The sequence below is a fragment of the Papio anubis genome, chromosome 9 (assembly GCF_008728515.1).
Source record: "Papio anubis isolate 15944 chromosome 9, Panubis1.0, whole genome shotgun sequence".
Classification (NCBI taxonomy): Eukaryota; Metazoa; Chordata; class Mammalia; order Primates; family Cercopithecidae; genus Papio; species Papio anubis.
The window spans coordinates 9,527,928-9,544,634 of NC_044984.1; the positions used below are offsets into that span (position 1 = coordinate 9,527,928).

A 16,707-nucleotide genomic window follows, 5' to 3' on the forward strand; every position below is an offset into this window, starting at 1 on the left:
CACCACTGGGCCCAGGCCGCCCGAGAAGCACGTCCGTCCCGTCCCATGGCCTCCTCCCTGGAACCGCGCCCTGCACCGGACCCGCCTGGCCCTCGCGGAAACCCAGGGCTCTGCGGGGTCCTGGCTCCGCCTCCTCCCTCCCACCCGAACCCCCGCCCTCCAGCGCCTTCCCGCCCGGGTCCTGGTTCTGGGAAGCCTGGCGCATCTCTTGCGCAGCTGCCGCCCTGCTGGAGTAAGGAATGCCCATCAAAAAACTAAAGGGAATTGATACTGGGACATGGCCGCTGGCTTTATATTAATAATTGTGGTAATAAAGTTGATAGCACATAGCATAGGATGGAGGAGGCACCTGCCTGGTGAGGTGAGACAATGGTCAGATTCACCGAGGCTCCTGTGTGTCCCAGATTTCCTGCTGGGGGAGGCTGTGCTGCTCAGCGGTTCCCGCACCTGCTTCTATGGGAGAAGTAAGTAGAAGTCAGAAGGATGGGCGAAGGAGTCAGAAGCTTCTCTTATTCGTTCGGGGAGATTCTGTGTCGGGGGCACCAATTGTACAGGGAACGAACCAGTTGCCAACTCCTGACCCTTGGAGTTGACTCCACACCGCTTAAACCTCCGCGCTGGTTCCCTGGGGGCCTACAGCGAGGTCTGTAACTCAGGGAGAGACGCTGGAGCCGCGTGTGGGAGAACGGTGTGCAGGACCGGCTCCATGCACTCTTGAAATTATAAACTGCCTTATGAGACAGGGGTACGGTGTCGATGCATTTTCCTGGGAGAGTCCATAGTTTTTACCGCATTCTGTAAAGCAACGCTGTGCAGTAGAAATATTATGCCATACACAACACGTACGTACAGTTTTAGTTGTCACTTAAAGAAATCGAAAAAAGATCTTGATGAACATGGATGGCATAGATGTGAGAAAAGCACCATTATTAAAGAATATGCATTTATGTAATGCATTAAAAGGTAACAAAATGGATAAGCAGGTAATAAAATATCAAAGACCTAGAGTGAATTGCAGTCATCCACTGTGGAACTGAGGAGTTAGGGTTTCTCATTACAAAACTCCCTGATGGAAGACTATTATTTATCAACTATTTATTGTCTTTCCACTAAATAAAAAGTGATCGTCATCTTTTCAGATGAGCACCACAGGCTTTGCAAAAGATAATTGCCGATTAACCTTTGTGCCTGGATTTTCTCATTCCTAAAAATAGATAGTACTACATGACTCCAAAGTGTGTTGTGAAGTCAATTGGGGTCATGTATACTAAAGTAACAGAAATGTTGACCACATAGGAGGGGGTGGTTAGTGTAAGACTCCCTTTCTGTCAACATATATACATTAAAAGTGTAGTTTAGGTTTACATAAAGACAAAGTATCATGAAAAGGGGTCTTGCAATTGGTAGTACTAACAAAATTTTTAAACTCCAAGATCTTCAATTTTAATGTATAAAAATAATTTAAAAATACTGATCAATAACAAAAGCCCTATAGTCAGACAACATAGGTTCAAGTTTGGCCTTGATCTCAACCAGCGTTTCAATGTTGAAAACAATGCCATGTGGTCTTTCCAACACCATATCCTTATCTAACATTGGAGATAATAAATTCACCGTTATTAAGAGTTAAATGGAATAGTTCTTGGGAAGGTGTTAAATTGGTTCTAACATACATGGGTATTATGAGCTAATATCTGTAGTACCATTGTAGAATAAGGAAATACCATCCGCAGACAGGGGCACAATAATGATTATCTTCATGATAAAAGGTTAAGAGCTACCAGATACAGAACGAAGGAGCCATAAAATGATAACGTTATGAATGATTTTGATGCTTACACCAGAATCCTTTCTAGGATAGCTCCTGCCTGAAAAGAACTGGGTCTCATTTCTTTGGAATCACAGGACACTGAGTGTGGCAAAAAGAAAACAAAAGAAAAATATGGAAATCACATATGTGATTTTAAAAGTAAAAAGTAACAGAAGAAATTAGTGATCCATTTTATTTAATCCAATATATCCAAAATATGGTCATTTTATCATGGAATCAATATAGATTTTAATGAGATAGTCTATGTTCTTTTTTCCTACTGAGTCTTTGGAATTCAGTGTGTATGTACACTGACAGCACACCTCAATTTAGACTAGCCACATTTCCAGTGCTGAGTGGCTGCATGTACCTGGTGGCTGCCACACTGGACAGCACAGGTCTAAGGATTTCATTCCTGGCTCAAGTCCAGACTCCCAGCCTTGGTTTTGGGTGTTTTTCACAAACTGGCCTCTCTTTATCATTCTTTTTCCTGGTACTTCCTCAAGCATGACTGTGTCCCCGCCACTCAAGACCACTTGCCGTTTCACTACATACCTCTGTTTGAGCTGTTCCTTTTACCTGGGATGCTCTCTCGGTTTGTTTTTTTTGAGACAAGGTCTCACTCTGTTGCCCAGGCTGGTGTACAGTGACATGATCATGGCTCACTGCAGCCTCCATTGACCTCCTGGGGCTCAGATGATCCTCCCCCCTCAGCTCTCCCTAGTAGCTGGGACTACAGACCTGCACCACCACGCCCAGCTAATTTAAAATATATATATATATATATATTTTTGGTAGCGACTGGAGTCTATGTTGACCAGGCTGGTCTTGATTCTCCCATCTTGTCCTCCCAAACTTCTGGGATTATAGGTGTGAGCCACTGCTCCCCACCTGGAGTGCTGTCTCTGCACCTTCTCCCTGGGCCTGGTGGAGAGGCACACATTCTGCTAAGAGGCCTTTCCTGACTTCCCTAACCCCAGAAGGGATCTGTCCCTCCTTAGCATTGTACTCATGGCTGGATTCGAGTTTAACTGTTTTTGAGGCTGTTTCCCTGGCTGTTGCATAGTGTCTTATTCATCTTTGTTGTGATCATGGTCTGCACTGAATAGATGATCAGTAGACGTTTGCAGACAGAATGAATTAACCACCAATCAGTCTCTTACTGCTTGAATGGACTTGCTACTTCCTTGCTTAGATTCGTGTCTGTACAATCTTTTCACATGGGTAGTACAGTAAACACACACAGATACCCTCAGACGTGGTAACTAACAAGGAATTCATCTTAAAATGTGTACAGAAAGTATGTTACATCTTTATCCTCCTCCTCATCTTACAGGAGGAGATCTTACAGGTGGGAGAGCTGGGGTGCAGGACTGAGTTAAGATGGCCAGCAAATTACCATCAGTATAAATACAAAGAAGGGGAGGGGAGGAACATTCTTGAAAGGGGTGGGTGGTCTCACACGGTTGGGTTCCTCGGATGGTGAAGGATCAGTTGGCCGTGCCTTGGTTATCTGACAGGAGGGAAGAGAAGTGGGAGGTGAGGAGTAGCTCCTGGGCCCTCATGAGCATTCGAGGCAGGTTCAGGTCTGAGAAGCAGAGGATATCCTTCCTGGAAGCCTGAGTTAGGAGGAGGAACTCACTGCTGGAGAAAAAGTTGAAGAGGAAGGAGGACGGACATCTCATATCATGGGGAGTGCTGGCCTGAGGAGGCTAGGAGAGAACCATCAGGGTAGAAGAAGGGGCTGAGGAAGCCGGCAGGGGGAACAGAGGAGTAGGCGCCAGCATGGTGAAGAGGTGCAGTGCATTATGCATGATACACACATTATTATTATGATTGGGAATAACCATGTGTCAGAGTGCAGTTCTCAGCCTGGAGAACGGAAAATGGAAAAGACCAGAAATTCAGAGAAGGCAACTTACCCAAGGTCTCCCAGCCCTTTAAGGCCAAGTAGAGCCTCCTAGGCATTTCCTGCCACACTCACCCAGGCCCACCCACACCTCTGTTGCAATGGAGGGCCCCACTGTAGTGCCCAGGAGAGCAGGTCTAGGGCACAGTGCCAGGCCTGATGAATGTCCTTCATACCCTTTTCAAGCAACAGGCTATGATTAGGCCTAATTATGGGGCCTGGTCCCTTCATATTCTGCTGGGCATGTCTCTTGTCAGTCAAATCAGTACCATCTGCAGTGTGATTCCTGCTTTAGTGGCATCGGGGGGGAGGAATTTAATTCAACCCAATGTAAAGAGATTCTGCCCTCACCTTGCAATTTGAGGATTTGTCCCTCCTTTCCTGCACCCCCACATGCACCTCCTTCCTTCTGGCTCCCTAAGCTCTAGCCTGGGTGAGCAGCACCTGGACACTCCTGTACCTAGAGTCACTAGCCACTGCCCAGTCTGTCTTGAACACAGGCCTCAACTTCCTCAGGGTTAAAGGAGGAGGAACAAATGTGTGCACATTTGCTTTTCCAACCTGGGCACCTTTTGGCAGGTGATTCGGGTAATTCTCGCACCACCACCACCCTGCCCATGTATCCCCGTTTCCAGCCTGTTTTCCTCTGCAGCCAGCGCTCCTCTCTTGTGTCTCCAAGTTGGAGAGCTGAACTGAGATCACGTATGGACAGGGTGCCTGGCAGGTACCAAGCACCTTAGTACCAATTCCCCAGTCCCTGGTCTTGCCATCTCCCTCCCTCATTCATTTAGCAGGCATCAGCAGAATCCCATCTCCTATGAGCTCCTGGCCTCCCATCAAACGCTCTGCTGCCACCCACCCCCACCTGATCAGAGGGCCACCCCCTGTACTGGGCAGTCCTCTCTCCAGTCCCTGCGACGCAACCTCTGGGAGCAGCCCCTTTGGGGATTCCTGGTCCTGGAGGACTCAGCCGGCTACCCTGGGTGGGAGGGGACAAGGGGAAAGCCCGGCTTGGAAGCTTTCGCTCCTGACAGCCGGAGAGCTCACCCACTTCCGCTCCACCTAGCCTCCGGATTTCCTGTGGTGGTTCTGGCCTCCCAATCACGCTCCTCTTCCCACGAGGGTGGGGGGGTGTGAGGGTGCTGGGGGGGAGGGGTTCGTCCTGCACTCTTTCCTGCAGTCAGAAAATATGTACCCAACAGTACCTGTGTGCAAGGCAGTGTGCAGTCACTATAGATGCAGTGATGAACAAGGCAGCGTCCCTGTCCAACTGGTGTATACCCTCTAGCAGGAGAGACAGACCTGCATAACCAACTAATGATCAGTTATGTAATTACAGTTGTGACAAGGCCTATTTACAGTATTCTGCAATCACTAATCTTCATTTATCATGGAGCGTGCTCCACCATTGATCTGACTGCATTAACTCATTTAACCCTTGCCACATTTTATGAGCAGGCACTGCTGTTACCCATTTTATAGATGAGGAAACTGAGGCATAGAAAGAGATCTGGCCAAGTGGCAGAGCCAGGGTTCAAAGTCAGGGATCTTGGCCCTGGGTTCTGTGGGTTATTACCGCCTCTGTGGAGGGGAGATGAGGTGCGGCGAGGCTCGTCATGGGGAGCCTGGCTTGGTCTCAGGGATCAGGGAAGGCGGATGTAAGGAAATAGCACTTGTGGTAAAATCTGAGGGTGAGTGGGTAGGTCAGGAAGAACATTCCAGAAAGAAGGAAGCCCATGAGCTGAGGTGGAGGACCTGAAAGGAGGCCAGTGTGGCTGGAGCGCAGAGAGGCCGTTGAGGGAGCCGAGTGGGAGGGCTGCGGCCTGTTGTATCAGCAGCACTGACCCCGCACAGTCCTTGGGCTCTAGTGACTTTTCAGTGTTTACCTAACTCAAATGAGTGAACGGTGTTTGCTGTTTCCTGCAAAGGTCCCAGGGGTTGTGAGGTACACAGGTCCCGTGTTTGGCCATAAACAACCTGAAGTGAGGCTTGGTCTCCTTCCCTGGAGCCCAGGCTGTGCCTCACGTGGGGTACCCCAGCGTGAAGTATGACTGCCTGACTCAGGTCCCTCTCCTGGTCCAAGTCACCCCCACCCAGCCCCATCCCTCATTGTTGGAAGACCTGGAGTCCCTGCTGCTTCACTGTGCAGGTTCCTCTTCTGTCACCACCTGTCGTCAGGAGGTGACAGGGATGAGGCTGCAGTCGGGACTTGCAGGCAGAGAGGGTTGGGTGAGACAAGACGACAGGACATGGTGACAGACTGGGAATGAGAACGAAGGAAAGGGAGGAGTCAGTGATGACTGGAGTAAGGTGGGAGCACTGACACCGCTCCCCCTCCACTTGCCCCCATCCTGCGGTAATGGACAAGCATGTGGGCTTTTCATTTTCTGTGGGGATGTGACCAACTTAGAACCTCCCCCCCTTAGACGTGCTCCTGTTTGGAAACCTCCTGCACTGAAGAGACAGGTGGACAGACCTTCCTCCTTGCCCCTTGTCCTCACTTCTTCCATCATTCTCTCCCATCCTCTCTACTGATTGGCATCTGGTGGCCCCCAAGGTGACACAGCACTGGATCGGCTGCCTGCGTAATTAGCAAATCATTCTTAATTGCCCCAGAGTGGAGAGAATAAAGGTGAAGGCAAGAGCCCAGGTTCAGGATCTGCTTCTTTGGGTTTATGGCAGAGGCGAGGGAAGCAGCAGTGAATCTGGGTCAGGAGTGGGTGCTCCCTGCTTCCTCCTCCCCAGTAGCTTGTAGGTCAGCTGCTGGTCTGACTCCAAAATCCACCATCCCTCAGCCACCCGGCCCTCTCAGAAGCTGAAGTCCTTTCCTGTGTGTGAGCACCAAGCTGGAGCCTGAGGATGACGAGGAGGAGGGGCTCGGGGGTCTCCCCAGGTCTCCACACTGCTCGTCAACACCACAGAGATCCTGTATAGCAGAAAATGGAGTCGCGGCATGTGGGTGCAAGACCCAGCCTGACTTAATGGGGTCCCAGGACATCACACTCAGGTGCAGTACAGAGGCGGGAGCCAGAAGGTGAGCGGCGTGGCTTGGCTTGGTGGCCTGGGACCCCTCACTGCACAGTGTCCCTGACGACGCGGGAGAGGTAGGTCAGGAACATGGTCTCCGGACAGCAGATGCCGGCTTGCCTGACTTCCACGTCGCCCCTGGAGATACAAGAAGTCTGTCTTCCTGGACCGATTGGCTGGTGCTGTAACAAAGACCCATGTGATGCTGGGGGCAGAGATGGAGGAGAAACTGTTCAGTGTCCCTTGTCCATCAATAAGAGCAGCTGGAGCAGCAGGTGGAGAGGGAGGGGGCAGGGATGGAGGCAGGTGCAGGAGCTGGAAGGCCTGCCAGACTGTTCTCCAGGAGAGGCTCTATTGAACCCCTTATGCCACCACAGCTGTGCAGGGTGCACCTGAGGCCTCACTAGCTGCTCCTGTAGGTCCCTGTCATCTCTCACATGTCCCCACCTAATCCTGCAGGTCCCGTCCCAGAGAACCACTACTACATGCCAGACCTGGGCCAAGTGCCCAAGGTCAATGTGCCATCCTACCTACTTGACCTGCCTGGCGGACAACCTCATGTATGGTGCCAGCCTGGGCCCCGGCATCACCCACTCTGCCCCTGGCAACAGGCTCAAGCCTCTCAAGCCAAGTGAGCTGGGTGCTAGGACGGGAGCCAAGCTCCCTGCTCAGCCACCTCCTTCCCTAGGCACCCCACACTTTCTCCCATTTCCATTTCTGACTTATAAGATGGCATGCTAACAGCACCCCAATCTCCCCAAGCTGCTGTGGTGCTGGTCAGTGCACCCTCATCCCCGCCCCAGGCCCTGGCCACCGCAGTCCAAGGCGCCGGGCAGAATGACAGCAGCAGCATCCTCTTCAGGTGGGAGCAGCTTTCTGAGGCCACCTCAGTCTCATTTCTGGACCCCTGGTGGATTTTCTGTGGGGCTGTTGTCAAAAATCCCTTATTTTTTTTTAATAGTTCTCATTTCGTGTTCTACTTGGCTCATAAAATAGTGGTTTTCAAACGGTAGAGCCCTGGAATGCCCACCTCTATGGGAGAGGGAGCCTGGACAAGTCTGGCCCCGGGGCCCTCATTCTTAAACCAAAGAGAAAAGAGGGTGTAATAAACAAAAACACTATAGGGGCAGGAACACGGAGCTGGGGGTTGAATGTGACTGAACCCCACACCCCCCTCTGTGACCTTCCTGTTGCAGTGAGAGCCATAAGCCAAAGTAGGGAGCTGATGTGGGATCTCAACAAGCTGGTTCTGAGATGCACGCGTGGGAGGCAGCGCTGCTGTCTGCCGTGGGCTGGGGCATCATTAATCCCCTCTTGCCTTTTTCTTCCTGTGTTTAAGTCTCTGGGGCATGGGGGAACCAGCGCTCCCTACAGACCACCCTCACTCAGCCTTTGCCCTCCAGCCTTTTCACCACTGGGGCTGGTGAGGGGCTGGGAGGAGAGAGCCCCTATGTCAGACGACAAACCATCTCTGCCAACCCCCAGCAGCCACAGACAGAGGAAGAAGAGGACAACTGGAAATCCAAGGGGGATGTGCCATGCCTTCCTCCCCTAAACCCAGACTCTGGCCGTGGCCCGGACGTGGACACAGCCAGAATGGGCTCCTCAGCCCTGCTGCCCTGGAAGGGGTGGGGATGGAACTGGCCCAGGTCTGTGTGGGGACCACCTTCAAGGAGTGGGAGGCTGGCTTGAGGCCACGTGGCTGGGGCGGGGGCTTCTGTCTGCCTGTGCTTCGTCCGGGGATGGCTCCACCCAGCCCCTGCAGCAGTGCGCTCTTCGATTCCCTAAAGAGGCTTCCAGAGAAAAAGGCAGCACAAATCAATTAAAAACTCAGCAGAAACCAACAGTACACTTTTAATTAAGGACGTGTAGCTGTGCAGGATGCACACATCTGGGCATCAGTGACTCTCCTCTGGCCCCCGTTGGTCCCTAATGGCGGCAGAAGATGCCAGCTGGCCATGGCCCCTTTCTCTGGGGTCAGAGGGAGAAGACAGGCGCAGTCAGCAGGGGCAGCTGTTGCAGGTGGGAGGGATATTTTCCCACAGGAAAAAAGGTCTCCGTGATGACACAGGGTCTCTATAGTCAAGTTGAGAGCCTAATGGCCCTTGGCATAATTGATGGTGTGGGGTAGGTGTCTTGGAGTTTAAGTGGTTGAGAGGGAAGGAGGTGCCACGGACTTGGAGGAACTGGTGCGAAGCCAGGGAGACACAAATCCAGGCAGGGCTGTGAGACGGGTTAGGGAGCAGGGCTGCAGGTGTGACTCAGGAAGGAGGGGCAGGTGACAAGCCCCTGGGCAGCAGCCCTGCGGCCATGGGATCATTTTAAATTGAGACCAGAGAAGGAGCGGAAGGTGACAAGCCCTGGGCAGGAGCCCTGCGGCCACGGGATCATTTTAAATTGAGACCAGAGGATGAGCAGTCCAGGGCAGTTAACCTTGGCTAGAAACGGCAGAGGCAAACAGGCCTGCTCTATCTCAACTCTTAAGAAGGTGGGCAGGATGGAGATGCCACAGTGGATGCCACAGTCGCCACAGCCTCCTGTGGAGACCAGGCAGGAAGCCTGGCTCTCAGCCATGCAGGATGGAAAGGAAGATTCTGTGCCAGGAGGGGAGCTGCCCTGGAATGCCCCAAGGCCAGCCAGGACCCACTGTTTCTTCAGGATTCCCCCATTTTCTCCTACAGGGCTAATGCCTGTGCCTGGGCGCTGGCAGCGCTCTGGACTCCACACTCTCCTCCCGGGTTTCACCCTTGTAACAGGATCCCTGTAGACCAGGCCCACGACAAATACTGTCTGCAGCAGGCAGGGCAAAGGAAGGGCGCGGCGCCAGGTGGTGGTGTGGCTGCCCATCAGGAAGAGGCCGACTTCTCCCGGTGAAACTGGGCAGACAGAAGGCAGTGAGAAATGAGATCTCGGGGTGGGGAGGCTCTCAGAAAGAAAAAGGTGGGACTGACCTTCTGCACAGCAGCAATGGCAGGGCCAAAGGTAGCTTTAACCTCCACACGGGCTCGGATCCAGGCCGGCAGCTTGGCCAGGACAGGGGGCCGGGCGTATCGCTGGTCCAGGAGCACTATGCTGGCAAAATCCTTCTGGTGCCTGATGGCCCTGCCTGCACAGGAACAGAGGCTGCGGCTCCGAGTAACACCTGCCTCCCCACAGCACATTCCCATGGCGTCCCCTCCCCTTCCTCAGACTTATTTAGGAGACAGAGCAGGCAACCCCCCTTTCCTGTTCTCCCCTTCTCCAGCTCCCATCTGTCCACCCAGTCGGAGGCAGCCGGGCTCACCTATGGACTGGTTGACGGCCTTCATGCACAGGTTCTCCACCAGATTCTTCCCTGGGGGCGCCTGGCCTGGGGCTCTGGGCTGGGGGTGGAGGGGATGACTCATCAGGACTGTTTCCTGCCTGCAGCTCTCCCTGGGAAGAGACCCTGCCAGGCTTTGGAGCCAGACCAGGAGGCTTCGTGGCCAACGCCAGCAGCACGGGCCCAGGTGACATCACAGAGAAGATCAAGAGGGTGTGGAGGGGCATCCAAGCCTCCGGAGGGGGCAGGAGACGCCAGCACAGTGGGGAAGGCCCGGCTGTATCAGCCCTAAGGGTGACGCCACTCCCACCCACCGCCCACTCTCCTCTCCCGCTCTGCGACACTGGGGTCACTCACGAGGGTTTGATCCAAGTAGGCCATCTTCTCCTGCAGCTCTGGAGACCTGATGTTGGGGAAGGGCATGCCCACCATCACCACACACCTGGAGAGAGGCAGGAGCCCAGGGCGGGTGGGTGTCAGGACCTCCCGGGTCATCACCCACATCTCACCAGCTGCTCCGTTCTACCCCTTCCTCAGCCCTCTCCGACTGTGATCAAAGCTTTGACCCTCCCTGCTCTGTACCTACCGCCTGGAGAGGGCTTGTTCAGCTGAGAGATCCCATCCAGGCCAATGGATTGGGTACTGATACCGCAGTGGCCAGCCTGATTTTCCACCTGCTCTCCCAGGGCCAAACCCAGAGCTGCTGAGCCCCTCCCTCCAGCTGGCTGGTCTGAGCAGTTGCAGCCCAGTTGTGGGCTCTAATGGCAGCAGACACAGGCAGGGGCCCAGCTGCTGGGAGTGAGGGCCGGCCAGGTATCATAGTCCGGGACAGGAGCAGAACCACTACTTACCGGCCTAGGTTGTCAGAGAAGTTGATCCCTTCACTCATCTTTCCTCCAACAACAGAGAGGAGAAGGGCCCCCGTCACCCGGCCTCTCTCCTGGCCACAGGCCTGCGGGAGACACCCAGATGCTGAGTTCCCGAGCCAAAGCTTGGATGTCACCCACGTTTCCAGCTGCCACCCGCGCACAGTCTCAGACCCAAGCTCAGCATTAACGCCCGCACCTGAATGCACCTGGAATACGCCAGCAGCACCTGCTCCACCTGGTGCGTGCTCTTAGGTTCCTGGAATATCTGAGAAAGACAGAGGACATCTCCCAGAGACAGGTTCAGGGTGCCAGGTCTCGGTTCTGTTGGTGGCCTTGTTTTCTGGCCAGGGGACTGAGAACCTCACAGCCAGGGGCTTTGGGGAAATCCTCTGCAATCAGGGACTGGGAGCAGCGGGGATGAGGAGCCAGAAGCCTGTCCTGACTCGATGAGCACAAGGGATCCCACGAGGACTCAGTGGCACCGTCCTCAGGAGTGGGAGGGCCGGCGGACAGGCCACTCACCTTCTTCCTGGCAGCCAGGCGGCCCAGCAGGCCACCCTTCTCCCAGTGGGCATGGACCTGGCGCAGGTACTCGTAGGAGGGGAAGAAACAGACCACCCCTCCAGGAACCACACTGCACAGGTTACAGAGGATGCGACCCGCCTCGTCCATCTAACAACGGAAGAGAGGAAGCCCCCATGGAGCCACGTCTCAGTCACCCACAAACCATCTTAACCTGAGACCTAAAACTGAGGAGAGACCCACGGCAGGACTACAGCCAAGGAAGAGGACTTGGCTCCCCTGGGTGGGAACCGCAGGGTGGTAGGTGCCGCCTCCCACCAAACACACCCAGCCGCTGCTGCGGACTGCGCCTTTCTGACACACGTCACAGCACTAGTGTCCCTGGGGGCCTTCCTACTGCCCTGGCACTGAGTCCTCCCGTCTTCACTCCAGGGTCCTGATGGGCACCGCAATGACAATCAGGGGCTGCACGCCCCAGGAGATGCCCCCCAAGCCCCGCATCCCTGCCACCGGCAGGAGCAGATATAACCAAAGGGCAAGAGAGCCAAAGGGAACCAGCAGCTTTCCTCTGCGTGAGGCATCCTCAGGGGATGCCTGGAGGTTTTAAGAATATGTACTTCGCAGCCTAAGGGGTGAGGGGCGGGGAAGCTCAGACCTTCCTCCATAAGCATCTAGATCGATGCCGCTCATTCTGTGAGGCTCTATAGTGGATGCCCTCCTTCCCCCCTAGCCCCATGCAATTTCCCCAACACCTGAAAACACTCAGGGTGGGCCAGAGTGCCCCTGCCCCGGAAAACCCTTTGCTGCCTGAGCCCAGGCTGTGGCACGGCGAGCTGGCTGGGACTGACCATCTGAGGCAGCTCTCTTTTCTGGAACGTGAATTCCAGTGGCTGGTTGGAGATCCCGCTGCAGATGACAAGGGGCAGGATATTGTCTGGAGGGATCACGTGACCTGGTAAGAGCCAGGGAGGGGCCGAAAACTGGAGATGCAGGGGTGCTGAGACACAGTGCAGAAAGGGCATTTCCCCGCCCCATCTTCCAGCACAGGAGCAGCGACTGACAGCGCTCACCCACCCACCATCGCCAGTCACACTGGGCAGCAGGCAGCAGGGAGCAGAGCAGGAGAGCCTGGGCGAGCGCACAAAGGGCAAGGCTCCCATCCCGGGGTCTCCACCGCCCCTGTGCCTTGTTGCAGTAAGAGGTTACACGCAGAAAACAGGAGCCAGAACCTGACCTCTAGCCTGCCCCACCCTGGGCATGGCTCCTCACCACAGGAAAACTCCACCACGCGTTCAGCTTCCACCCCGGCACAGGCCAGCAGCTGCTGCCGGAAGTCAGACACCTGCAGACCAAGGCCACAGCGTCACGGCCTCGTGGCCCCTCAGAGGCCCGGCAGAAAGGAAGCGAGAAGTCTGGGCTAAGAGACAGCAAGTACACACACACTGAAAGAAGAGATCAAAGAAAAGGCTGACGGCAAACTAACAAAAAGAAAAATGGTGACTGATACCCAGTGCTGACAGCCTCGTTTAAACTACGTGCAGGAACAGCAAAGGAAATCCAGCAGATCTGGCACAGTCAGTCTCAACCCTGGCTATGCAGCAAAATTATAGTGAAAATTTTCAAAAATAGAGGTGGCCAGGTCCCAGCTCAAACTACTGAATAAGAATCTCCAGGTTTTCACCTGTTAGACGGGCAAAAATCCAGAAGTAACCAATCCAAAAGAGAAACAGGCATTCCTAGACGTTGCTGGTGGGATACAGAATGTCCGATTCTTACGAAGGGGAATTTCACAACAGTTAACAAATTAAATGTATTTATACTTTTAAACCCAGGATCCCATATTTAAGAGTTTACTGAAAATATACAGCCACAAATACCAAACAGCATGTGCCCCGGGCCTTTCCCTGTAACCGTGCACCTGCCTCTCCAGAGAGTACTGGTTGAATGAGCTCCCTACATCTGCCAGACGGAGAACCACGCAGCCCACTAGAGGAGCAATGGCTGGGACAACTGACTAAGATGCCTTCTATGTAAATAAAACAGGAAAGGGAAAAATGAAGACACATTTTTGCTTATTTGGGGGAAAAAGAAAGACTGCAAGGACAGGCTAGCAAAACTGACTCCCTGTAGGGGTGGGGAATGGGCTGGAGAAGGACGAGAGTGAGGCTTTCCTGAATAGATCTTTTTATAGTAGCTTTGACTTTTGAACCACACAAATATTTACATATTTAAAAACTACAAGTCAGAAAAGAAAAAAGCATATTCTAAAATTGAAAAGAAAATGAAACAAAAACAGCCTAGCTCTCTATGAAACGGACAATAGAAGCACACGGAGAGAAGCCTGGCTCCACGACTTTAGAGCCTAGTGACCAGACATCCTTAGTGCGTCAGACTGTTAAGGGCAAAGAGGAAAGGCAATTTCAATCAGATTTATTGTTAGAAGTAATATTGGTATTATGATTTCAAAACTTTTAAGTATATTATAGGATAGAGCAGATAAGTATGTTAATGTACCACAAATGTTCAGGCTTAAGAGAAAAAGAGGTACAATATAAGCTCAAGTAAACAAATGCTTTGATTTTTACTTAGAAATACCAATATGGGCCAGGCATGGTGGCTCATGCCTGTAATCCCAGCTCTTTGGGATGCCAAGGCTGGCGGATCACCTGAGTTCGAGACCAGCCTGGCCAACATGGTAAGACCCCATCTCTACTGGGGCCATGTACCTGCTGTGTGTGGTGGGCATGCCTGTAATCCCAGCTACTCAGGAGGTTGAGATACCTAGAATCGCTGAACCCCAGGGAGGCAGAGGTTGCAGAGAGCTGTGATCGGGCCACTGCATCTAGCCTGGGGAGATGAGCAAGACTCTGTCTCAAAAAAAAAAAGGAAAAAAAAAGAAATACCAGCATGGATTCATTCTGAAAACATTTCCTAGATCTGTCTACTGAAATGTCCCAGGAGCATGACAAACCCCTAGCACCCACAGCTTGATTTCCAAACGTCATTCCCCATTACAAGAAACCAGGGCGGCTTGGAGAAATGAATCCAGTGTGGGGGCAAGGACACCCATGGTGAACCCTGGACATTCTGCTGTGCTGGAGGCAAGACTGACTGGGCCACGGCGAGGACCTGAGTTAGCAGGAAGGGGCTGTCACATCAGCTGAGACAACGTGAATGTCAGAAACAATAATGACTATGAACAACTTTAGTATGCTGAATGAATAGAACTATGAATCTATACATACAAAAATATAAAAATCAAAAGCTAAGGCAGCTGGGGCTGGGAAGCACTGCTTCAGGATTCCCAGCAGCTTTTCGTCCAGGAGGCTCTTTCCTAGGTAGGAGTCACCACTGTGCAGAGATGCCGTTATATTCATCCCAATCATGCTCAAAACAGAAAACTGCAAATAACCTGCACACCTAGTGAAACAGGAGCACCCACATGAAATGCTATGTATCTGTGTAACTGGAATCCAGCACAGCTCCGATACTGAAATACGCGCATGCTTGCTGACAAGGAGACAGGTTTATGACCCTCTGCTGCTGAGTGAAAAGAGCGAGTTCCAGTGATAGCACGTGGAGGGAGCCGCACTTTTGTTTTTAAAATAGGTATGCACATAAGTAAAAATTATGCCTACAAAGACTATTATATTCATATACATCAAAATGAACCTTTTAAAAGTGGAATCCTAATTTTTTTCTTTGAGTTTCAAACCACAGAACAGCTTTCTCTGGGAGACATGTGATCCTGGCACTAGAGAATGGAGCAGCAGAGGAGTCCCTGCTGTCCCTCCAGCCTAAAAGGCACAGCAGTGAGACAGAATAGCAGTGTCACCCAGTGGACACCACTGGGCCTGCTCGAGCTGACCCTTTCTGGCTTGGGGCCCCAGGAGAGAACAGGACTGAAAATGCATCTCTCCAAAGCCCCCATCTCATCCCAACACATGGGGCACAAGGGGCTGGGAAAGGCGTCCTTACCGGCTGCATGGTCCCCCCTGCAATGACCACTGCCCGGCACTCCTTCACCACTTGGGCAAAGTGCACAGCTGGATTCAGGAGCAAAAACTTAAGGGTGCTCTGACTGAGGCTGCCTGGAAAAACAGATCGGTGGGGAGGTGAGTGCAAGCCAACAGACACTTCTACTGTCCCAGCAAAGGGGGTCCCCAGGTAAGTCCAGATCTGAGGCACAAGTGCTAGTGCTTTCTCTTTAAACACCATTTAATCTCTAGGACAACCAGTCCACAGAGGTGGACCATACTATCCTCTCCATTTTCTTTTTTTGAGATGGGGTCTCAATTTGTTGTCCAGGCTGGAGTGCAGTGGTGCAATCTTGGCTCCCTGCAACCTCCGTCTCCTGGGTTCAAATGATTTTCCTGCCTCTGCCTCCCAAGTAGCTGGGACTACAGGTGTCCGGCTAATTTTTTGTATTTTTAGTAGAGACGGGGTTTCGCTGTGTTAGCCAGGATGGTCTCAATCTCCTAACCTCGTGATCCGCCCACCTTGGCCTCCCAAAGTGCTGGGATTACAGGCGTGAGCCACCGCGCCCGGCCTATCCTCTCCATTTTCATACAAGGAAACTGAAGTTGAGAAAGAAAACAGTCCAAATCACAAAGCTCATAGATGACAAAACCATGACCCAAACCAAAGCCCATCTGCCCCACAATGCAAGCTTCCCTAGGACCCTTGTCCGAGAGGACTCCCATCCCAGCCCCTCGATCTCCTCCTGTCCGCCTCCACTGCTTGCCCAGGTCACAGCAGGCCAGTGCCCACTGCACTGCTTCCTCCTAACCCGGAAGTTCCCAGGACGGAAGGAAAGAATCCTTTCACACTGCGGCTCCCTGGCTCAGCTTGGCTCCTTCCTGGGAACTGAACCTGGCCAAGAAGCACCTGATTACCTTGGCGGCTCAGGATGACCCTGCCGTCCTGGTTGGCTGTAGTGAGAGCTGCCAGGAAGCCTTCGATGTGCATCAGTGGGGAAGCTGGTCGCGGGGCGCTAGCCTGACTCTCGTCTGCGGGGGCTGCAGGAGCTGCACAGAGCAGAACGGGGAGGAGGCTTCCTTGCGGTCAGGTCCACACGCAAGGAACCGACGTCCTTGGCCAGGCTTGCAGCTGGCTCTGCTTGCCCACCCCACTGCCTTACCTTCAGTCGTCCTGGGCTGCAGGCTCTGCAGGAATTGCTGAAACCCAGCCAGTTTGGGCTGCTCCCGGGATGAGAGCACTGCTCCATACCGTTCTGTGAATCCAAAGAGCTGGGTGGAATGAGAGCGAG

At 53.0% G+C, this 16,707-nt stretch overlaps 1 protein-coding gene and 1 long non-coding RNA gene across 12 annotated transcripts in view; both read right to left on the minus strand.

Annotated features, from left to right (window-relative positions):
* Positions 1 to 3,077: 3,077 nt before the first annotated feature.
* On the minus strand, positions 3,078 to 9,030 carry LOC116268831. Its single transcript, XR_004175995.1, has 2 exons — positions 8,413 to 9,030; positions 3,078 to 6,928 (listed from the first exon to the last, which is right to left on the minus strand). It is a non-coding gene; the product is annotated as an uncharacterized LOC116268831 (long non-coding RNA).
* Positions 9,031 to 9,082: 52 nt separating this feature from the next.
* The window catches only part of DDX11 (DEAD/H-box helicase 11), a 30,415-nt gene continuing 22,790 nt past the window's right edge, over positions 9,083 to 16,707 (minus strand). The window contains exons 16-27 of one of the 11 annotated variants that reach the window (XM_021922013.2): positions 16,579 to 16,687; positions 16,334 to 16,465; positions 15,417 to 15,529; positions 12,708 to 12,780; positions 12,287 to 12,390; positions 11,439 to 11,588; positions 11,113 to 11,181; positions 10,899 to 10,999; positions 10,405 to 10,489; positions 10,030 to 10,108; positions 9,698 to 9,852; positions 9,083 to 9,622 (exon numbers count right to left, since the gene is read on the minus strand). In XM_021922013.2, coding sequence (XP_021777705.2) covers positions 9,593 to 9,622; positions 9,698 to 9,852; positions 10,030 to 10,108; positions 10,405 to 10,489; positions 10,899 to 10,999; positions 11,113 to 11,181; positions 11,439 to 11,588; positions 12,287 to 12,390; positions 12,708 to 12,780; positions 15,417 to 15,529; positions 16,334 to 16,465; positions 16,579 to 16,687 — 1,200 coding nt within the window. In that variant the 3' untranslated portion in view covers positions 9,083 to 9,592. Of the gene's footprint in view, positions 9,853 to 10,029; positions 10,109 to 10,404; positions 10,490 to 10,898; positions 11,000 to 11,112; positions 11,589 to 12,286; positions 12,391 to 12,707; positions 12,781 to 15,416; positions 15,530 to 16,333; positions 16,466 to 16,578; positions 16,688 to 16,707 lie in introns of those variants that run through there. The other 10 variants (XM_021922016.2, XM_021922014.2, XR_002515528.2 and 7 more) reach the window with 10 other exon arrangements.